The 25,212-nt window shown below is 36.8% G+C and overlaps 1 protein-coding gene across 1 annotated transcript in view; it reads left to right on the plus strand.

The window, feature by feature from the left end:
• Window positions 1–6,825: 6,825 nt before the first annotated feature.
• Window positions 6,826–25,212, plus strand: part of dcbld2 (discoidin, CUB and LCCL domain containing 2) — a 53,750-nt gene continuing 35,363 nt past the window's right edge. The window contains exons 1-5 of the mRNA XM_057852413.1: window positions 6,826–7,196; window positions 17,398–17,622; window positions 19,438–19,575; window positions 19,750–19,801; window positions 19,874–19,946. Coding sequence (XP_057708396.1) covers window positions 7,091–7,196; window positions 17,398–17,622; window positions 19,438–19,575; window positions 19,750–19,801; window positions 19,874–19,946 — 594 coding nt within the window. The 5' untranslated portion in view covers window positions 6,826–7,090. The remainder of the gene's footprint in view (window positions 7,197–17,397; window positions 17,623–19,437; window positions 19,576–19,749; window positions 19,802–19,873; window positions 19,947–25,212) is intronic.

Here is a 25,212-nt window from a genome sequence, read left to right on the forward strand (position 1 = left end):
AACATAGGTATGAAATTTTGTTGTTGAATTTTGCTATTAAAAAATGTAGTCTTTTTTATATTTTTAAAATACTGCACGAACACAGACAACAAGTGTTTACTATCGTATCGTTTTCACTCTGTATTGAACCGTATCGTTCTTAAACTGTATCGAATCGTACTGAATCGCTCGGCCTTAAAATGTATGGTTTTTTAATCGAATCGTAACCTGTGTATCTAGATACGTATCGAATCGGCTTCATTCCAGAGATTCCCAACCTGGTAACTACTCTTACAATGAGGTAACTGAGTTACTAAATCAATTACTTTTTGAGAGAAGTAATTTCTAAAAAAAAAAAAAAAAAAAAAAAACTTTTTTTTTTTTTTTAAGTAAGATTAACAACACTGGTGTTCACTGTCACCTGTGTTGTCATATTAGCCTTATTGTATTTTTTCTTCTATGTAGTGCACGCTATGGTGAAGCTTTAAATCTCTTTGTATGTTGTACAATGTCAATAAAGTCTTCATATTCTATTCTATTCTATTCTACAGTACTTTCAAGTGTCTATAACATTTCTTTCTTGATCACTTTTGAACGGACCTGACACGAGTTGGTGCCCTTTAGTGCCCTCTAATGGAGTCATATGTAATTGCAAATGTGTTTGAATATAAATTCATTGATCCTCAAAAAAAGATGACCTCATTGTATCACTGTCATATAAATCTATAACTCCATATAATTACAACAAAAAAATCACCGTAATCAGTTTTTGCCCTCTATATATCAATTTAATAATTAATTCATTAATTATTAATGAGTGAAATAACAGTGGCAACAAAATAAAAAAATACGTAAAACCCCACCAAAAAATATTAAGATTATATAAGATTATAATCCCTAAAAATACGTTGAAAAGGAACAATACATTTTCATTAAAAACATGAAATTAGAAAAAAAAAAAATGAAAGTAAAACAATAGTTGAAATAGCAACATAATCACTTTAAAAAATTGTAAAACACACACACACACAAAAAAACAAAAAAAAACATAAAAATGTAAAGGAATAGCAATTATCCAAGATTGGTTGAAAATAATAAATACAGAAAATAAATGGGATTAAAAATTAAATAGTTAAAGAAATTCCCACATAATAATTCATAAACAGAAAATAAAAGAATAAAAGTTACAATAATGAGCGGGGGAGAAAAAAAAGATTACAATTTGAAATTGCCCTGACACAGAACTGACTGCTGAGTTTAACAGGTCAATATTTTTCAATCATCACATTTTGATTCTGGTGCATTGTCGTTAAAACTGCAATGAACATGTCATGACATGAGCCTGTCATGTGACTAAAACCCTCACTCTCAGCAACTCATCTTCCTAAGAGGCTGCACTTGTGCCAAATTATTGATTTTACTGCATTAAGTGACACATTACAGCAGGAATTATGACATAAGGGCTTTGGGCCATCTGTAGAAGCTTTAAATAATGAATGTTAACTGCTCTATTATGCATACTAAACTGATCAAATAACATTTGTATTACCATGACGACTGCTGTTATTGTTTGTTATTATATTCATTTCAACACATAAGGGATTAAATTGAAATCATGGGGTGATACGGATAATGAATGAATAGGTTCATGTTGCGGTAATGCGTGTAGCAGTCCTACATAATGGCCACCAGATGTCCCTGTTTGCTTAATTTTTCAATGCAGGAAACTAATGGATTGCAGCATTGCAAGAATTAATGTCACCGTTTGAAAATACTGACACATTTGTATTGTCTTCCACTTTTAATAAATGTCTTTATAGCGCTTGTACGTTGCTTTCATTTTTTTTCAATTTCTACAATTATGGATATGCAGGAAATAACGTCTAATCGGAGCGACGACTTGTGCGTTAAAGGAATTAAATAAGTTTGTGTGTGCTGGTTCCATGGCAACGGACGGTGACGTCAAGTAATCGATCCATTGTGGGGAAAAAAAGCAATTCTGCAATTGAAGCTCGTACAGAAATATTAAACAAATAACATGTATATTTTTATTTTTTCTGTCTGTCTCAATACAAAAAGGTAAAAATGGAAATGATGTACATATATCTTACATGTACTGGTTGTTTTTAATTGTTGTAGTTTTTGTATTTTATTTTGTATTGTTCAATTTAAGAAAAGAAAAAAAAAAGATTAATCTATTGTGTACTATTTGTTTCAACTATTTTTACTTGCGTCGGTTATTTTGGAAAAAAATTAATTGAATGAAATCGTATATTTTAGTTTTCGATTCTCCGCCCTGATGAACTCGTCTAAGTATCCTCAAGCAAGATACTGAACTCCTGGTGCTGTGTCACCAGTAGGTGGATGTAGTGTAAAGCGCTTTGAGGACCTTGAAAGGTAGAAAGGCGTTATACAAGTAAAACACAATTTACCATTATCATTTTTTTAGGGCTGTCCCAAACGACTAATTTCCTCCCGATTAGTCAGCCGACTATTTTTACGATTAATCGACTAATCTAATAATTTTTTTTTTTTCTTTCACTAATTTAATCATGAAATTTTTGTTAAAGCTTATTAATTCACAAAAAACATTTTGGAACACCTAAATTCTTTATTAACGTATAAATAACATATCAATAATAAATCACAAACAATGAGGTCAAATGCTGCTGGCATTAACTGGTGCAAAAAAATGTAAACGGAAACACTGTGACTTCACCTTTTTAACAGGAGTCAAAACAATTCTTACTCTTTTTGCGGTATGTCATCGTCTATAATTGTTCTAAATGTTAAAATGAATTGCAATGTCCTGGACAATCCTTTTCAGAATACTTTGTGTGAGTTCAGATGCTCTTTCCGGTGTGCATTCCGCATTTTTTGGGGGAGGGGAAAAACTGTTCAACTTTTGTTTGTTTTAACCTGAAGATAACGCAGAGGGCACACAGAAATATTACCACAATTATTTTGAATGAAAGGCACACATACCCACAGTAACAAAAATTAAGTATATAGTATTAATTTTAGAGTATACTACTACAGTATATGTAAAACTTTATAATATTAAATAACTAACATTAGTGCAGTCATGGATTACAGCAGGCTAGTGGTGTTTCCATATATATTTTTTTATTATATTATGTATATACAGGATATATGTATATATTTTCCCTAAGTGGGAGCTTCCATGATCCTAATAAATTTAATAATAATTAAAAAATATATATATAATTATATTAATTATTTTATTAAATAAAAATGCGCGTTCATACGACGCACATAAAGGCAACTTCCATTTAAAAAATCGTTAGAGAGTTGTATGGATTTACAATCCGCAAGCTTGTTGTTTCTTGTTGTCTTCGAAAATTATATTTGGGTGACGGCGCTTCAAGTGTTCGTTTATAGCCGACGTGCTACCGTGGTATGCGAGCTCAGCTTAGCAGAGAGTACACACAGTGGCACCCTCCATATTTTCCTTGAAATAATTCCAGGCTCTGGCTATTCTGGTTTGCTTTTTTGGCTTTATGCCGCTTTCACGTGTTACCATATCTGCCCTTTTTGGAAATTGGCGGTGTTTTCAACTCCCTACCGGCGATTCACTTGGCTCGTTGTCGTCGGTTCGTCTGGGTTCGTCCGATTTCCTCCTTGGGAAGGCGGCGGCGTGCATAAAAACACCAAGAGGCGTCGGATGGCTCTTTATGGATACTTTTATTGACCAAAACAAAAACGTGGGGGACGCAGCCACTCAACTCGGCGCTACCCGCGCACTTTTCCAACTCGCCCATCTCACTCCCTCTCTCTCGCTCGCTCGCCCACTTTCTTCCTCTTTGCTCAATTTGACAACGCCGGTCACATTGAAATAACAGCGGCCCCCTTGGGGGTGCCAGTAACAACCGCCTGTATCGCGAGCGTCCGCCATTCTAAACTTTATCCGTATATAATTTTTTTTAACCCGTCATTACCCGTCGACGGTATGTTTTGCCCGTCGACGTATTTACGTCATCGATGACTAGTCGGGACAGCTCTACATTTTTTATTTTAACTTAACATTATACTTATGTTCCAATTTGCTAATATGTTTTGAAAAATACATATCTAGGACGGCCCCCTTGCAGTCACGCAGTGAATGGGGAATGTGTCATGACAATACATTACATACAGTATATATACAGTAATATACATTTTTTTTTAATTATCCTTTGGGGGGGGTGAAAATAACATGTTTTATACAGTGTTGTTAATCTTACTGAAAAAAAGTAATTAATTATAGTTACAAATTACTTCTCCCAAAAAGTAATTGCGTTAGTAACTCAATTACCTGAATGTAAGAGTAATTAGTTACTTGGCAAAGTAATTGGTGATAATTACTTTTTTTTTTTTTCCTCAAAAAAAAAAAACAAAAAAAAAAAAAAAACATTGGCCACACTATGTGAAGTTTTTTGTGGAGGTTTTTGGTACAATTGGCCCGAGCCCAATTATTTACCCTAATTTACCCTTTACCCTGAATCAACTGTTAAAAGTTGTTAAAATTGCTCCCATTATTGCATTAGTTCCCTTCTCTCTACTTTCGACATATGAAAGTTTTAAAACTGTTTCATCATTTAAAGATAGATTCAAATCAAGATTATGCCGATTTAGAAGTATTTTAGATAAAAAGTTACTTAAGTTCGCTAGGAAGGTTCTCTACAACAGAGCCGTAATAAAAGGTCTACTGCTTTAAGATGGTGGCTGTTTACTAACGCATATAGTGCCGTGTCTGTCATTTTGCATCTAGTTATATCTATATGCAGTACATGTGATATCTACCATGTCTACCATATCTACCATAACATGCAGGCGTAGTTTGTACGCTATCGGCTACAACAGGTATTATTGGAGCTACCTAGCATCGCGTTTGCTCGGCGTCACAACTTTCTTGCCTCCTCCCCACTCCTGCTGTGCTCTGTCGTCTCGGTGAGTCCGTCTCCATCAGACTTTTCGACCAATATAATAACGCATAGTAACGCATGCCTTTCCGTCCTCAGTAACGGTAACGGCGTTGCCAAGATGAGAAAAGTAATTAATTAGATTACCCACTACTGAAAAAAATAACGCTGTTATATTGTAACGCCGTTATTAACCCTTTAAGGTCTGGGCCTATTTTGTCTGATTTTGCATGCCTTTGAAGTTGCCTTTATATTTCAAAGAAAGAATTGTTTACGATAGCCTGGTTTGGTCCCTTTTTTTGTGACACCTTGAACTTCATGTCCAAACTGTTGTTTCCTTCACTAACCAATTATAAATCATCATTTTGGGCCCAAAAAGACTAATATAATAATAATGATTAATATTGATGTCCAATTGACAACCAAACATGCGTAGCGAACCGTTTTGAAACTTTGTAATATTTATTCAACATGTTAGGATGAACATTCAACCCAAAAAATTTAGAATAAATAGTCTTATATTTGACAATTCAACATAAACAACAGGTATAGCCATAGGCATTTTTTGCCTTTATACATGCTCTAGTCAAAACAGGTTATATACAGCAGACCAAACAGTGAAGAACAGTGAAAAAATATATACCATCTAACACAAAAAGTGTTTAGAGGCCATCTCTTTATGAGTTTAGGTATTGCGGCCCATCACCTGATGAAAACTATGTACACACAATCAAGCTTCTTGAACACACATTTATATACACAAATTGAGAAGACTGATTGGGGGGGGGGGGGGAATATATAACACTGGAAAAAAACAGTATTTTCAAAAATATTTACAATAAACAAGTTAAATTTTTGTCAGGCTTGCCACTCCGAAAAGCAGTTTCGTCCTGGAATTAGACACAGGGCTACATCACACAGCTCACACTTCCATGGGGTGTCGGTCCTCTTTCCACCCTTCCACCCTTCCATTTTCATTTCACTTTACTTTCATTGTCACTATAAATCAGTACTTCTCAAATAGTGGGGCGCGCCCCCCCTGGGGGGCGCAGAGCGATGTCAGGGGTGGCGCATGTGACCTCGGGGAACATGCTTTTTTTTTTTTTTCCCCGTACTGGAATGAAATGTACCTGCACATCCACTCAGTGGGTGGCAGTGGCGCTCTCATTTTCAGAGTGCGCGCAATATTTTTTAACTAAGCAAGAGCACACAGAAAAGAGATATGAAGAGCTGTGAGTGTGCGCTGATTTCCAGCCGCACTCACGCAGCAACATTCTACGGTTCCCACGTGTCCGCCCGAGAAGTGCCATTTTCGAGAATGCGCTTTTTATCATGCCGTTTGCCTTTTGGCTTTGACTTTTTATACAGTGGGAGATGAGGAAAGACCACTTTTTACAGTGTCTAAAAATAATTCTAGCGGACAGCCGGAAGCCAAATCAATTAAGATGCTATTTTATTATTATTATTATTATTTATTATTATTATAATTTTATAGACAAATGATACTATTTACAGTGGCAGCAGAGAGTTTGGGGGGGGCGCGGAACATTTACGTCTTCCTTGGGGGGGCGTAACAGAAAATAATTGAGAAGCACTGCTATAAATGTACATGAAAAAAAGTCAGTATTTAAGCCGTTATTAACAACACTGTTGAACACAAAAAACTACTTCGCGGTTTTTCACATATCGTGGCGGGTTCTGGTTCCCATTAACCGCGAAAAACGAGGGATCACTGTAACTGCAATACCGTGAAACCGTAATATTTTGGCTTAAGGTTATCATACCGTCAGAATCTCATACCGGCACGTGCTTACTTCAAAATAAATATAATTTAAGGTTAAAATTGGGTTAAGGTGGATTTGCCCTTTGTACCTGCGGGGGTGTCAAATGTGTGTTGTTCCGTGTGCGTGCGTGCGTGAGCGAGTTCCAACTAGGGGCGGAGCTTTCATGGAGGAAGTAGCCCCTTCAGATTGACTGTGGTGTGTGTACGTGTGCTAATTTACCTCCATAGAAAGTGTCGCGAATCACTGGATCAACATAGCGGGGCCGAATTCCATCCGCGGGCTCGGGGTGGACGAGCCACGCTCGGATCCGAACGCCAACCAGCGTGGTGCAATTCGTTCGTCGTGGTGTGCGAACCCCGGCGGTCCCGAAGCGAGCAGTATGCATTTGGACTGCAGGCTGCTACTATGGAAAGAGCGGTAATGGTGGGCAGGGGGCCGACAGGGGCCGGGGTTCTCGTCCTGTCGTTCCTCGTCATCATCTTCACCGCGGAAGGTTGCAGGGCGCAGAAAGGTGGGTGCGAAAGGCCAAAAGCGTGTTGTAAACATCGGAGGAAACGCACACATATTACAACGTGATACTAGCACTATATTAAAAATTCGAGTATGGCTATATTCCTTTACTTTTTTACCCTTTTGCCGCCGCTGAGCATTCGTTGTGCTAAAACCAGGAGAACCGGTTTTGTTTGTGATTTTTTTTTTTTGGTACTCAGGCCGTTCAAGTGCTCACACGAACACCGAATTAAAGCAAAGCGTTAAATCATTAGTTTAAGGTGCAGAGTATGACATTCCCGCTTGTATTAAAACGTCTAATCTTTCAAAGTCGTACAAGATTTAAAGGAGCATGGCTGCTGTTTGGCTTCTAAGAGACAGCAGCACATGTTGGGCATGTTGTGGCCTTTCCCCTCGTTACACTCACGCCACTTCCACATGTTTCAACGCTTTTATATGGTGGTTGAAACATGAATGCAACATTCGGCATGTTAGTAGCTAGTTCAAGCACTACTCTGCTAATGAGGTGTGTTTTAAAGGAAAACAAAGGTGGGTGAAGTTGCGGTTGAGGTAAACAGAAGGGCTGGGAAGTTCTGAGTACCTCCCGATACGATACGATTTGCGATCAGGGTTGCGAGATGGGAAATATCGAAACTCAAAACTCACGTGTTCAGAGAGTTCCATAACTAGAAACTGCAATTTCGGGAGAAATTACACCTTGGTCTTTCCTCTGTGGAGATACAGATCTTAGTCCCACTCAGGTCTATCAATAGAATGGACCATAATGCCAGTCAATGGCACGAAACAAAGTAAAAGCCATTAGAAATGAATGGGAGAATTGGACGTCCATGGACGTCAATGGCAGCACCCTTCATAATTGTTAATGGAATCGGGGAAGTTTGGGGGACACGTCCTATTGATATCTTGTCGTTTTCTGTTGATTTGGGGGGGAATTCCCATTGAAAATGAATGGGAAAAAAATTGGACGTCCATGGACGTCAATGGTATCAACTTACATAGGCGTCAATGGAATCCAAGTACATTGGCATCAATAGAATGAAAAAACATGATTAAAAGCCATTAGAAATGAATGGGAAATTTGGACGTCCATGGCCGTCAATGGCGGCACCCTTCATAAGCGTCAATGTAATTGGGGAAGTTTGGGGGACATGTCCTATTGATATCTGGTCATTTCCTGTTGATTTGGGGAAAAAAATAAATTTCCCATTGAAAATGAATGGGAAAAATTTTGGACGTCCATGGACATCAATGGTATCAACTTACATAAGCATCAATGGAATACAAGTAATTGGCATCAATAGAATGAACAAACATGAAGAAATGCCATTGGAAATTAATGGGAAGTTTGGACGTCCATGGACGTCAATTGCATCACCCTCCATACGCGGCAATGCAATCGGGGACATTTGGGGTACACGTCTTATTGATATCTAGTCATTTTCTGTTGATTGGGGGGGAAAAAAATTTCCCATTGAAAATGAATGGGGAAAATTTTGGACGTCCATGGACGTCAATGGTATCAACTTAAATAAGCGTCAATGGAATCCAAGTACATTGGCATCAATAGAATGAACAAACATGAAGAAATGCCATTGAAAATGAATGGGAAGTTTGGACGTCCATGAACGTCAATGGCATCACCCTCCATAAGCGGCAATGCAATCGGGGACATTTGGGGTACACGTCCTTTTGATATCTAGTCATTTTCTGTTTATTTGGGGGGGGGGGGGGGGGATTCCCATTGAAAATGAATGGGAAAAATTTTGGACGTCAATGGTATCAACTTACATAAGCATCAATGGAATCCAAGTACATTGGCATCAATAGAATGAACAAACATGAAGAAATGCCATTGGAAATTAATGGGAAGTTTGGACGTCCGTGGATGTTAATGGCATCACCCTCCATAAGCGTAAATGGAATTGGGGAAGTTTGGGGGACACGTCCTATTGACATCTAGTCATTTTCTTTTGATTTTGCGAAAATAAAAAATTCCAATTGAAAATGAATGGGGAAAATTTTGGACGTCCATGGACGTCAATGGCAGCAACCCCCATAAGCGTCAATGGAGTTTGGGGACGTTTGGGGTATACGTCCTATTAATATCTGGTCATTTTCTGTTGATTTGGGGAAAATTTGTTTTTTGCCCATTTAAAATGAATGGGAAAAATTTGCATTACCTTGTCTTTCCTTCAGAAAGACCAAGGTAATAAAGTTGTAGAATAACATAACCTTGTTCTTTCCTTTGGAAAGACCAAGGCAATAATCCCTGATTACTTTGTGTTTTACTATTCTGCTAATTATTTTCATAGATTAGAAATTTTACTGTTTTGAACGTTCTATACTTAATTATTTTTACTGGTTTTAGTTAGGGTTGTTCTGATCATGTTGTTTTGCTCCCGATCCGATCCTGATCGTTTTAGTTTGAGTATCTGCCGATCCGATTGCTTTTTTTTGCTCCCGATTCAATTCCAATCATTCCCGATAATTTTTCCCGATCATATACATTTTGGCAATCCATTAAGAAAAAAATGAATAAAACTCGGACGAATATATACATTCAACATACAGTACATAAGTACTGTATTTGTTTATTATGACAATAAAACCTCAAGATGGCATTTACATTATTAACATTCTTTCTGTGAGAGGGATCCACGGATAGAAAGACTTGTGACATTGTATATTGTGACTAAATATTGCCATCTAGTGTATTTGTTGAGCTTTCAGTAAATGATACTGTAGCCATTCAACCCAAATGCATGATGGGAAGTGGAACCATGACTGTGCGTAGTGCTACCAATTGATATATCTTCTCTGCGTTGGAAAATAACATAAGGTGTTAAGAAAAAGATCAATTGCTGTCTTGCTTCCCCACATTGCTTCCCATGATATTTATAATCGTAGGGAGAGGGATTGTAAGGCTATAGCCAATTTAAAAAAGGCTCCAAAGGAAGCCAAAATTCACTCGACTCATTTTACGCTGCCTTTCAGCTCTCTATATAGGCAAAACGGTGCCATTACAGATGGAGTGCGACGATGCGTGAGTGGGTCGTGCAGCGCATGCGTTAATTGCGTTAAATATTTTAACGTGATACATTTTTAAAAAAAATTAATTACCGCCGTTATTGGGATAAATTTGATAACCCTATCTTAAGCCTAAACTAAAGACTCTGGATAAATGTGACATATTATGTCTGTAACGTTAAATATATTTAGAAAACGATTTAATTTAAAAAAAAAAAAAAAAAAATATATATATATATATATATATATATATATATATATATTAAAAAAAGGCATGGGCGATATTTTTTTGCCGATTCCGATACTTTGAAAATGACTTGATCGGACCCGATCTATCGGCTCTAGTTTTAGTCTTTAATTTGTCTGTTTTTTAAATGATTATACGGCGACCTTGAGTGCCAAAAAGACAAATTAAAAAACAATTTATTATTATTATTAAATATTCATACTGAATCATGCCGAAATGTCCTACCACAGGCGAATTTGTCACCCAAAGTACTAACGTGCGCTCTCAATGTGTTTTGTTAAGATGCATACAGGAAGTACGTAGTAAAAAATGCCTTAAGAAAATACTCAAAGCAAATCTTAAAACAGGGTTGGCGTTATGTTAAAATAGGGTTGGCGTTACGTTAAAACAGGGTTGGCGTTACGTTAAAACGGGGATGGCGTTACATTAAAACGAGGTTAGCGTTGCATTAAAACTAGGTTAGCAATAAGTTGAAACAGAGGTTGCGCTAGACTTTTTCGTTGTCTGTCATTTTGACTGACAGGGTCATAAAAATCCGGTCATAATCTATTTTTACCCGTCACTTAAATTTTTAAAATGACTATATCTTGATGCAGTCACTATATGTATATCCACAATGATACAATAATACTTTATAATATGAAGTAACTAACATTAGTGCAGTCATGGATTACAGTAAGCAGGCCAGTGCTGTGTTTCCATATATATTTTTATTATATTATGTATATACAGGATATATATATACCCCCCCCCCCCAAGTGGGACCTTCCATGATCCTAATACATTTAATAATAATAAAATATTATATAATTCCATTATATATATATATATATATATATATTTTTTTTTTTTTTTATTGTTTCTTATTATTATTAAATAAAAATGCATGTTGATACGACGCACCTAAAGGAAACTTCAATTTTTTAAAAAATCGTTAGAAAGTTGTATGGACTTACAATCCGCTAGCTTGTTGTTTCCTGTTGTCTTCCGAAATACACCTGGGTGACGGCGCGTCAAGTGTTCGTTCATAGCCGACGTGCTACCGTAGTATGCGAGCTCAGCTTAGCAAAAAGAGTACACACAGTGGTGGCACCCTCCATATTTTCCTTGAAATAATTTCAGGCTCTGGCTAGTCTGGTCCGCTTTTTTGGCTTTATGCCGCTTTCACCGGGTTACCAATTCTCCCCTTCTTGGTAATTGGCGGCGTTTTCAACTGCTCGCCGCAGTGAGGAGTGAACCGGCGATTCACTTGATTCGTTGTCATCCTTCACTGCATCAGTCCCCCTTTTTTCACCTCTTTTATCAACACCATCGTCGTTTTGGGGCTTTTTGAAGAAACTTCGGACACGGAGTTGCCTTGACATTTTTCCGAGTAAGGCCAACGACGTCATGCATCAAGAGAGACAATAGCTAATTAATATGCTCACTCGCCACCCTGTGGTCTGGGGTGTTAATTGCAACCTGTCAAAATGACAGATGGACATCAGTTTTTTCCCTCACCGTTGTAAAAAACCGGTCAACGACGGAAAATATTCGGTTAACCCTGGGTTGAAACGAGGTGGCCAATAGGTTGAAACGAGGTTGGCATTATGTTAAAATGAGGTTGGCGTTACGCTAAAACGAGGTTGGCATTATGTTAAAATGAGGTTGGCATTACGTTAAAACGAGGTTGGCATTACGTGAAAACGAGGTTGGTGTTACGTTAAAACGAGGTTGGCATTAAGTGAAAACGAGGTTGGCATTACGTGAAAACGAGGATGGCGTTACGTTAAAACGGGGCTGGCGTTACGTCAAAACGGGGTTGGCGTTACGTCAAAACGGGGTTGGCGTTACGTCAAAACGGGGTTGGCGTTACGTCAAAACGGGGTTGGCGTTACGTCAAAACGGGGTTGGCGTTACGTTAACACGGGGTTGGCGTTACGTTAAAACGAGGTTAGCGTTGCATTAAAACTAGGTTAGCAATAGGTTGAAACGAGGTTGCCAATAGGTTGAAACGAGGCTGGCATTATGTTAAAATGAGGTTGGCGTTACATTAAAACGAGGTTGGCGTTACGTTGAAACGAGATTGGCGTTATGTTAAAACGAGGTTGGCGTTACGTTGAAACGAGGTTGGCGTTATATTGAAACGAGGATGGCGTTACGTGAAAACGAGGTTGGCGTTACGTTAAAACGGGGTTGGCGTTACGTTAAAACGGGGTAGGCGATACGTTAAAACTAGGTTAGCGTTGCGTTAAAACTAGGTTAGCAATAGGTTGAAACGAGGTTGGCATTATGTTAAAATGAGGTTGGCATTACAATAAAATGTGGTTGGCAATAGGTTGAAACGAGTTGTCAGTACGTAAAAACGAGCTGGCAACTCTGCGCTTCCATCCGCTACAACTACTTTAAAAAAAAAAAAATATATATATATATATATATATATATATATAGTTATTTATATATATCTATAACTGTAATAAAAACAATGTTTATTTGTTTCACTGTCGTGGACAATATGTCAAAAACGTTTGTCTTCCAAACAAAATGAGAATGTAAAATTTTGGTAGCAACCTATTGGTCCTTAATTAAAGTGACATTTTTTTTAAATGACGTCCAGCGCTGCCAATGGCAGCCAGTGATTTATGACCGAAAAGTTACCCAACTCGTACTAACGTGATATCTAATGCATTGAATGCAGTGGAATATGCAGACAGTTGATTTTAAAGTGATGTGTTGTGGTGAGTTATTAGGGAGGTAACATGAGCTGCTGGTGAACGTTGCAGTGAGTCAGAGCAGGGAATGAGGCTTTTGTTTTTGTCCTCTTCAGCCGGATAATGTCCACCGGGAAGCGCTTGCGTAACGCAGATAAATACACATCAGCCCCCACCCCCCTTGAAAAAATCTTTAAGGTCACAAGGTGCACTTTTTGATGTATTGCTTACGATTAGCTAGTGTTTCACAACTACAGAATGGATTATACTGCATTTTCTGAGGTCAAAAACAATACATTGACTTCAAATTTGACCATAGGAGACATAATGGAAGTAGTAATAGCAAGGGCGTAGGTTTGGTCTCAACATTGGTAGGGACGATATAACAGCATAACCTGCATGTACACTTTTTGGTGGGGACGGGACATTTATAAGACCAAACCGATTGGGTGAATGGAGGTCATGGCTACATTTCTCACCAATATGAACCTAATTAATTGAAAGGCTAAATGATCAATGCAAAATAAATCTGTATTGACTTATGTAATTTTCATGTGTATTGGTTCAGGTGATACATGTTGGATTCAAACCTTTGTTTTCAAAAACTACTAAACAGTTTGAAAACTTGTCTGAAAAATCTCTGGATTTTATTAGCAAATTTAAATTGCAATATACAACACAAATTATATTAACATATACAAGAAATACAAACTTGCAGCAATCAGCAGTTAACTATCTATAATGGGTAGATTCTTGGTTAACTACATTTCTTACTGTTTAATTATCGTTAATAGTAGAAAACATGTCGGAGGATATTTCAACGCAGCTTCCTGCTCGAGTTCAAGAAATTCACACAAAATAATGTTATGCTAACTCTGATGCAGGTCAGTAGCAAAATTAGTTGTGTGTTCCCCACCTCCACAACATTGAGGTCTTTTTACATTGCATACAGTGCCTGCTGCAGGCCGAAAAAAAACTTCCAATATCCCTTGTCTTCAAAAGGGGTGGAGGACGCGGCACTTTGAAATAAAAATAAAATTCCCAAGTGTTTTTTCAAAGAATGCAGAATTGCTTTTTCATTTCACCAAAGCAATAAATGCATTTAAAAATAAAAATAGTTGAGCTTAGCCTCAAACGGTATAAAAATAAAATTCCCAAGTGTTTTCTCAAAGAATGCAGAATTGCTTTTTCATTTCACCAGAGCAATAAATGCATTTAAAAATAAAAATACTTGAGCTTAGCCTCAAATGGTATGAAAAAAAAAATAAAATGAGGATCGAAGAACAATTGGCTAACTTGCATAGCAAAAGTCCGCTAACTTAAATGCTATAAAATGCTAACTTTTTTCACAATGCTCTTAACAAATTGTGCAAATACACATGCCCACATAAAATAAAAACAGCTAAATATACACTACCGTTCAAAAGTTTGGAGTCAAAGCGACCCCAAACTTTTAAATGGTAGTGTACCTCTTAACTAAATTACGAATGCATAAACAATCATATTAGCTCAAACAAAAACAACCCTATGTTGGTCTTAACAGGGAGCCGCTGGATCCAGCTATGTTAGATGTGTTATATCATATTCACTGTTGCCACTAGTGGGGAGTGAATCAACCCAAATCAATAAAACTAAATGCAAACACTTTCAAAACAAACCATTACAATGCCACTGTAACTAAACGAATCCTTAAAGCAGCAAAATTTGATTCAAAGCTTTTTTTCTAATCGAATTACTCGAGTTAATTGATTATAATCGTTGCAGCACTAATCGTTTTAAAAAAGGTATTACTGTTTGGGGAAAAAAAGGGACCAACAGGTTGCTAGCAAAGTCTTCCTCTAGAATAGTGTCTGTGTAGACGTCCAGTTCAGGTCAACGTGGAATTCATTTTAAAATGGATTGGACGTCCAGAGCCTTCAATTGCATTGAAATCGGACCTTTTGCAGCCAGTTTTCCTTGTGTTGGCGTCATTTACAGGTAAATTCCTGTTCATTCTTGTTGATTTTAAGTCACTTCATATTTATTTTGGGACATTCCCAGGTCACTTCCTGTGCAGTAACCCAAAGTCCAAAAGTGACTGAAAATCAACAGAAAATGACCTGAAATGCTCTAATATTAAAAGCGGGATGGCAGCTAACGAACGAATCCACCCTCCCACTTCATATGAATTGGACGTCTACTAGTGATAAACTCATTTCGATTCACAGCAGAAGGATGAAAAGAGCTTGTTTTTCTTTTTGTTAGTTGCATCGTACAATGATTTCCTGACACATGTATCGATAATTGTTATATCGTGAGATCGTTATCGTACCTCGGCTTTGCTAATTTTAAGGAGGAAGAGGAGATTAGGGCAGCCGTGAAAAGGTCTCTACTAGATTCGACAGGAATCTAGCATTTAATGTCGCTTGTAAACTACAATTTCACACAAACCACTTCAAAACATAACTTGCTAATGCATGTTGATGCTCGCTGAATTGACATCTAGAGAGTTATGGGATATCTTGTCATGTCTTGCATTATAGCAATTGATATCAGTTGCCAATTACTAGGGCTTTCAAACGATTAAAATTTTTAATCTAGTTAATTACAGCTTAAAAAATAATTAATCGTAATTAATCGTAATTGCAATTTAAACCAGCTATAAAATATGCCATTTTTTTTTCTGTAAATTATTGTTGGAAAGGAAAGATAAGACAAGATGGATATATACATCCAACATACGGTACATAAGTACTGTATTTGTTTATTATAACAATAAATCAACAAGATGGCATTATTAACATTCTGTTAAAGCGATCCATGGATAGAAAGACTTGTAGTTCTTAAAAGATATTTTTTTACAAGTTATAGAAATTTTATCTTAAAACCCCTCTTAATGTTTTCGTTTTAATAAAATTTGTAAAATTTTGAATCAAAAAATAAACTAGTAGCCCGCCATTGTTGATGTCAATAATTACACAAATGCTCATGGGTGCTGAAGCCCATAAAATCAGTCGCACCCAAGTGCCAGCAGAAGGCGACAAAACTCCCAAAAACACAGGTAACAAGTTGGCATTGCACTGTGCTGTCATTTTAATCTGTTTGAGCGGGGCATGTGCGTTAAATGCGTCAAATATTTTAACGTGATTAATTTAAAAAACGTCGTTAACGCGATAATTTTGACAGCTCAACTAATTATGTGTTCCAAAACAAACAAAAAATGTATAATATAAATTAGAGCTGTCCCGACTAGTAGTTGGCGGTTTAGCGAACGTACTTCCGGTGAACAATTCAAAATAAAAGCATGTAATGTTCGTCATATAAATAACGATTTCTGGAGTTAATCCCATATACTTCAGATTCTATACTAAGAATACCTTTAAAATGTCACCCTTTATGAAAAATTTGATTAGCAATGAATATTTATTATAATACTATCATATATAGTACTACAGTATACTATAATTTAATGCTAGGTATTTTTTTAAGAATTGTTTTGAATCATTTTGGAAAGATGAAGTCAGTGTGCTGAATCTCTTTACATTCCATTCTTTTGCACAAGTTAATTCAATCAGCATTTGAACTCATTGTTTATTTGTGATTTATTATTGTTATTTATCTGTTTATTTGTACTTTAATCAAGAATTTAAGTGTTCCAAAATGTTTTTGTGAATTGACAAGCATAAAAAAATTCATTGCTAAATTACTAAAAAAAAAAAAAAAAATTAAAAAAAAAAAAAAAAGATTAGTCGACTAATCGTAAAAATAGTCGGCTGACTAATCGGGAGAAAATTACTCGTTTGCCACAGCCCTAATATAAATTATGTGTCTTGTAATTGAGCTAAATCTAGATCTAGTAGTATGTCATAGAACTAAATCCTTTGATTTATGCTTAACTGACCCCACTAATGTACAAAATCACTTAATCCCATGACATTTTTTGATGCTTTGCATGTTGCCATGCATGACAATCGCCCGACTTTTGGCTTAAGTATCATCGAAAAGCCAAGGAAAAAGCTACAAGATTGTCAATTTACTCTTTACTCGCTAAACCGAGGTTAAATAAAGTACAATGAAATCTCACGAGATTATATTACATGACTCCATATACAACATTAATTCAATCTTGGCCTTTCATTAGTTAGCATTAGTTAGATCGATGTCACAAAAAGCTAAATGAAAAGCAAAACAAACCGAGTCAATAAATTGATGCGCCCTTTGCTGAAGTACGTAACAACTATATTTTTGTACATGTGCAGGGGATGGCTGCGGTCCCACAGTGCTGGGCCCAATTAGCGGGACCCTGTCATCACTTGGCTATCCAGGGCCGTACCCTAATAACACGGTGTGCGAGTGGGAGATCAGCGTGCCGCCTGGAAAGAGAGTCCACTTCTGCTTTGCCGAGCTGGACATCGATGACGGCGACTGCCAAGTCAACTACCTCCGCTTGTACAACGGCATCGGACCTGATAGGAGCGAGATCGGTAAGCTTGTTTTGTTGTTAGCATGAATGCATGTGATGAGTGAAAAGCTAAAACCATAAAGGGACAGATAACATCTTTATTAATGCGGATCCCAATGGAAAGAATTGTGTTTAATGATAATGATAAACTGGGTCTTACAGTCTGCTGACACAGTGGATGACTAGTTAGCACATTGCCTCACAATCCTTAGATCGGTGGTTCTTAACCTGGGTTCAATCGCACCCCGGGGGTTCGTTGAGTAAGTAAGTCTAAGGGGTTAGACGAAGATTGAAGGGAACCACGTCCAGAAAGACTTGTGGTTCTTAAAAGATAAATGTTAGTATGAGTTATAGTAATTTAATATTGAAACCCCTCTTAATGTTTTCGTTTTTCTATATAATTTGAAAAATTTGTTTAACTAGTAGGTCACCATTGTTGTTGACGACGCAATGCACTTTGGGCGGTGACGTCACTGGGCAGCGCTGCCGTACTTCCACAACACAAAAAGGTGACAGTAGGTGGGGATCAATAGAAAAAAGAAAAAACGAGGGAAAACCCCGGTGAGAGAAAGACAAACGAAAAAAAAAACAAAGGAATGATGCCACTAACAACGAGGGGATATACAAACTGTCAAATTGCAGTAAAGTCAGTACAAGCCGCCTAGGATCGGTAAGAATTAGATGCAGGTACGGCGTTGGGAACTTATCCCACATCTCTGGAACAAAACAATCTGACCAGCAGCAGAATGTGACAAAATCATGCCAGTCATCATACTAGCTTCGCTTGCTAGCTAGCACAGCTTTTCTCCCAGTCCAGCCCAACGCTGCGCACGAAAAACATGGGGCCCTGTATTTCTATGCTAACTAAATTTAGGCAAGTTAGTGTTTTAGACCAGTTTTTTGACTGGTTTGCCCCATATTTACAGGTTTATCTTTCAACTGCTAGTCCTCGATCTGATGGGAGACGAAACTGGTTTGCTCAGTGGAAGGTTGACTCACATTTATTTTGAGGAAGTACAATGGAACTGTGGGCAGCATGGTCTGCGCAAGCATAAAAAACATTTGCGTCACATTTTACGCCATCTGTGATGCAAGGATATGACATTTGAATGAGAATGTAGATATGAAAACAGAAAAAAGGAACAGTGCGAAATGAAATGTTTCATTTCATTTTCTAAAGTTAAAAGCAACGGCACAAAGTAAAATTATTTGCAGTAAATTTTTGTCTCATACTGTTGTATTTTTGTGTGGTTATTCGTGTTTGTTTTTTTTTCTTTTGAACATATTGATTTTGTTGATTGTCCATAGATTAGCCACAGGCATTTCTATATCGGTAAAGCTAAAAACAATCCAATTTTGAACTATTAAATATACTGTCAAAATGAGAATAAATTTAAACGGGAATCCTCTTAGATATTAGCTTGCTAGCTTATATAAATCAGTTTTCTGACTCAAACAAATTGCTATTATCTAATTCCGAAAGGTTTGGTGAATACACATAAGAAACTTGTTTGGTTTGGTACCTTTAGCAAGGTTTAGAACCACTGCCTTGGATCAACAGCTCAATCCCAGGATAAAATCCTTCCTGTGTAGATTTTGCATGTTCTCTATCTCCACATCACCACATGGGTATTCTTCAGGTATTCTAGCCCAAAAACTTACAGTAGTAGTACAATTGTCAATTGAACGCTCCAAATTGTCCATAGGTATGAATCTTAACATGAGTGTTTGTCTCTTTGTGCCCTGCGATGGATGAATGTGTCTTGAATTCTTGTTTTTTAATCATGTTAGCCTTAATACCGTTTACTAATTAACATGACTTTTTATCATGCTACAGAAAAGTACTGCGGTTTGAAGGTGAAGATGGACAAGCTAATAGAGTCCACCGGCAACCAGGTGACCGTTCAGTTCATGAGCGGATTCCATCACACTGGACGTGGATTCTACCTGTCCTACTCCACCACAGAACACACAGGTAACCCACCCAACAGTAATTTCGGCATGTTAGCATTAGCATTGCATACTACCTGAGAGGGCGCATTTCTTCTAAGGTTGTTCAAGCCCAGTTAAAACCACTGATTGCTTGTAAGGTAACATGATGCTAATTGTTGTTGCTGACATAAACCTGTTCTGACATTGTTGACTTAAGATCTCATCACCTGCCTGCACAAAGGAAGTGATTTCTCTGAAGCGGAATATAGGTAAGTCCCTTACTGTTTGTGTGATGTCCATCTATCTATTTGTATTCATTATTGTTTTTCACTCTTCTCAAGCAAATACTGTCCAGCCGGATGCTTAACATCTACAGAGGAGGTTTCCGGGACAATACCGATTGGCTACAGAGAGGTGAGCAAAGCCTGATTCGTCCCTAGGAAGTAATGGACATTGCAGTCTTTAGTGTCAAACTGTAGTCACAATGTAGAGCAATATTACAGTCAACCTTTATACAGCCATAGACTTCACTATCAGTTGATGGGACACGGGGCTGATCCGTAGGGTGCCTATTTTCAAAAAATTTAAAATTCAAATATTTTCAAAACCAAAGCCGCTAGCGACCTAAAACCAAAACACCCACTCCCCTTAGGCATATACAGTATGAGTCTCAATGAGCAACGACATCAAAAAATTCAAAGTCGTTCCCGAATAAAATCCTTATTATTTTTTTTTTACAAGCATAAGAAAACTTAAAATGGCTATAAAATTCTGAAATTTTACACTAGCTGCGCAAAAAATCACCAAATATAGAGATAATCACCTATGTTTTTAGGATCAATAGCAATATTAAACATATAAGTTTTTGCCCAAAATAGCAACTTTTTTTTTTTTTTTTTTTTTTTTTTTTTTAATATAGTTAGGTTTTTTTTTTTCAACAGCTAATAAATTGCTCAATTTTCACATCAGAAACTTTATACTTGAGGAAAACATGCACAATCATCTTAATTTTACTCAACAAAAGTAAAATTTGTGTTTTTCGCTATAAATTCACAACTTTTGAAGTTGAAAATTCTTGAAAATAAATGCTTGTGGAATTTCTACAGATATGAACGTAAAAAAGTATAGATCCTATATAGAAAAAACGGGCAGTTATCATTCATTTTACGTAGATATTTCAAGCCAAATTTAAGGTGATGTGTAATCCAACATGGCTGCCGTCACAAAAAAGCTTTTTAAGTTGAAAATTCTTGTAAATAAATGCTTAAATCGCATAATTTCTACAGATATGAATGTAAAACAGTTTGAATTCTTGGTTAAAAAAAAATGGGCAGTTATCATTCATTTAACATAAATATTTCAAGCCAAAGTTACGTTACTGTGTAATCCAACATAGCGGCCGTCACGAAACAGAGCTTTTCAAGTCGTAAATTCTTGTAAATAAATGCTTAAATTGCGGGATTTCTATAGATCTGACCGTAAAACAGTCTAGATTCTTGGTTAAGAGCAAAAAACGGGTTGTTATCGTTCATTTTACTTTAATATTTCAGGCCAAAGTTAGGGTATTGTGTAATCCAACATGGCGGCCGTCAAGAAACTGAGCTTTTTAAGTCGTAAATTCTTGTAAATAAATGCTTAAATTGCGGGATTTCTATACATATGACCGTAAAACAGTCTAGATTCTTGGTTAAAAGCAAAAAACGGGCAGTTATCATTCATTTTACGTAAATATTTCAAGCTAAAGTTAGGATATTTTGTAATCCAACATGGCAGCCGTCACGAAACAAAGCGCTTTTTAAGTTGAAAATTCTTGTAAATAAATGCTTAAATTGCGGAATATATATAGTTATGAACGTAAAACAGTCTAGATTCTTGGTTAAAAGCAAAAAATGGGCAGTTATCATTCATTTTACATTAATATTTAAAGCTCAAGTTACACAATTTTTTCCCATGCATTTTATTGTATTCACGTTTCAAAGTGCATGCATGGTGCGAAAAATATAATAATTAATTGAATCCTTCACCAAATCACTCTTGAGACACTCTTGCATGGTTGTGTGCAGTAAAACCTTCGTCCTATTTCCACTCAAATCCGGCGTTAGAACGCAGTGTGTTTTTGAGTTTATCACAGCCAATTCAACTTCTGCCTGGGTCCGGCTCCCTACGGGAAGGTGTGGCGCAATGGCGCAATCTTCGAAGTGTTTGTAGCAGAGAACACCACTCGATGATGGCGTGAAATTCATTCGCTTCGCGCGAACGAAAGATGTCCATTTTACGTGCCCTGCTGTCCTTTGGCCACTCATACAACTTTTCTTTAGAATGAGAACAATACATCGCCACACACCGCCGTGGCATCTTACTGAGAAGCAATGCAACAATACTGTTCTATGGCGGACTTCCCTCGCAGTTCTCTATGTGACGTCCAGTGTTGTTAATAACGGCGTTACAATATAACGGCGTTATTTTTTTCAGTAGTGGGTAATCTAATTAATTACTTTTCTCATCTTGGCAACGCCGTTACCGTTACTGAGGACGGAAATGCATGCGTTACTATATTGGTCGAAAAGTCTGAGGGAGACGGACTCACCGAGACGACAGAGCAGAGCAGGAGTGGGGAGGAGGCAAGAAAGTTGTGACGCCGAGCAAACGCGATGCTAGGTAGCTCCAATAATACATGTTGTAGCCGATAGCCTACAAACTATGCCCACATGTTATGGTAGATATGGTAGATATCACATGTACTGTATATAGATATAACTAGATGCAAAATGACAGACATGGCACAAAATGCGTTAGTTGACAGCCGCCATCTTAAAGCAGTAGACTTTTTAGGACTGCTCTGTTGTTGAGAACCTTCCTAGCGAACCTAAGTAACTTTTTATCTAAAATACTTCTAAATCGGCAAAATCTTGACTTGAATCTATCTTTAAATGATGAAACAGTTTTAAAACTTTCATATGTCGAAAGTAGAGAGAAGGGAACTAATGCAATAATGGGAGCAATTTTAACAACTTTTAACAGTTGATTCAGGGTAAATGGTAAATTAGGGTAAAGAATTGGGCTCGGGCCAATTGTACCAAAAACCTTCACAAAAAACTTCACATAGTGTGGCCAATGTTTTTTTTATTTTTTTTTTTTGAGGGAAAAAAAAAAAGTAATTATCACCAATTACTTTGCCAAGTAACTAATTACTCTTACATTCAGGTAATTGAGTTACTAACGCAATTACTTTTTGGGAGAAGTAATTTGTAACTATAATTAATTACTTTTTTTCAGCAAGATTAACAACACTGGTGACGTCATTTCCGAAGATTGTCGAAGAAAAGCATTTTCGTTGTCAAGGGCGTTGCTATAGGTTAAACAAAGAATCTGGAAGGGTTGCGTTAAAAAAAATATCGAAAATATGCTTATAATTGTTTAGCCATTGATATTATTCAAAAACATGGTTGGCCAACCTTACTTCACATTAGGTCTTTAAGTTTGCGTAGGCTAATTAAAGATGCTACATGACGTAGCATCTGTTTTCAGGTCGTGGTAGTGGTATTTTATTGACTGTTTTGCAGGGTGTGGTTTCAGCACATTCAGCAAAAACACCGTCATGCTCGAAAGCGGAGACAATAGCTTAAATGTAGCCTAGGCATTTTCCCTCTGTTGTCCTTGTTTAATGCTAAGGTCAAAGGTATTGCTGCTCAGTCAATATTCTACTCCTTCCTTTTAAGTATTTCAGTCAAACTGATTTGATATCGAGTAGCTTTTGAAATACTTGCAAATCATCCCATGTGGTTACAAAGTGGCTGTCGTTCCCACGCTAATTAGCTTTCGGCCTGTGTAGATAGTGTCGTCCTATTTCAATTTAGCCCGCTATCTAGTTTGCTGGATAGCTAACGCAATAAGGGGCAGCTGATGCAATTTACTGCAGTTGGCGCGTTAGAATTGTAACCGACCGACACCTGGCTGGTCAGGACATGTTGATGCATGTCTCTGACAAGTCATATTGCCCTATTAACTGTCATAATTTGGCCTGGGAAGCTAGCTCAGAACTTAAACAATGCAAAACAACTCACAAATGTTAGATTGCTTTTTCTTTATTTGATTATACTACAGTATATTACTTTTTTAAACTTTATTGAATGCCGAGAAAAATATTTTTTCAATCGTTTCTTCAATTTGGTATACAGCCTGATGTTCATAATAAGTCTACAGTCTATGCCTTTATACCCGGAGGTGGGTAGGAACGCGTTACATGTACGCCATTACATTTACTGGAGTAACTTTTTGAGAAAAATGTGCTTCTATGAGTAGTAATACTGGAACGATTAATCGAGTAACTCGAGTATTCGATTAGAAAAAAAATATTAGAATTAAATTTTATTGCTTCGAGTATTTGTTTAATTAAAGTGGTGTTGTAATGGTTTATTTTAGAAGTCTTTCCATTTAGTTTTTTTGATTAGGGTGGATACACTGTCCTCTGGTCTGCCTCATTTCACATGGCTGAATCCAACTGCTCCCTGTTAAGACCAACATAAGCTAAGTTTTTGTTTGAGCTAATGTTTTTTAATGCATTCGTAATTTCGTTTGTAGATATATTTAGCCTTTTTTTTTTTTTATTTTTTTTTTTATGTGTTTAAACCTTTTTTTTAAGAGCATTGTTTGGGGGGAAAAAAACGTTAACATTTTATAGCATTTAAGCTAGCGGACTTTTGCTATGTCATTTAGCCAATTGTTCTTTTGTTGTACATAGATCCTCTTTTTTTGTTGTTGTTGTTGTCTTTTTCAAATAACGTTTGAGGCTAAGCTCAGGTCTTTAATTGTTCATGTTCTTCATCCGATTACTCTATGTAATACTAAGTAACTAGTTCATCGATTAATCAACTACTAAAATAATCGATAGCTACAGCCCTAACAAGTAGTTTTACTAAGCCCTACGTAGCTTCACCAATGAGACGTTGCAACAATAATCACATGACTCCATTATACCGATCACGTTGTTCTATGATCACGCCATCCTGTTCATTCAGGTGGCGCCGTAAAAAAAATGATTTGATATTGAGCGCAGCCCTCAACGTGACTCGAACTAACTTCTCTTCCAGTTTTTATTTGGCACCGATTGACCACTGAAAACTGGAGATATGATACTTTTATTTTCATAATGGGAACAATGAAGGAACTATTCACGATTCAAACTAGGAACTATTTTCTCCACTAGAGGGCACTCATGCTCTTTGGACGAATAATGCTTCATTTCTGTCATTTTTTTTTCTTCGGAATTCAATGATTTTTAAAAAAAATTTATTTATTTATTTGGCTTAGTGTGGTTATGTAATGGGTTGTTGTTCATTATAACAACAGTTCCTAAAGATAATTTTGTGCTGAGAAGAAAAATACCATTTAAAAAAAATCTAACAAAAATGTAAGCAGTTACAATGTTACTCATTACTTAAGTATTCTTTTCACCAAGTACATATTTACTTGTACTTGAGTACATTTTTTGAATGACTACTTATTCTTTTACTTGAGTAGTATTATTTTGAAGTAACGTTACTCTGACTTGAGTAAAATTTTTGGCTACTCTACCCACATCTGGTTATACCACATTAATACATTAGCTTAGCTCATGTGCTAATGTCTTATGATAGCAGAGGACACAAATTCACTAGCCTGATTTTCCCAGTTTTCCCTC

This window comes from Corythoichthys intestinalis, chromosome 12, assembly GCF_030265065.1.
Source record: "Corythoichthys intestinalis isolate RoL2023-P3 chromosome 12, ASM3026506v1, whole genome shotgun sequence".
Classification (NCBI taxonomy): domain Eukaryota; kingdom Metazoa; phylum Chordata; class Actinopteri; order Syngnathiformes; family Syngnathidae; genus Corythoichthys; species Corythoichthys intestinalis.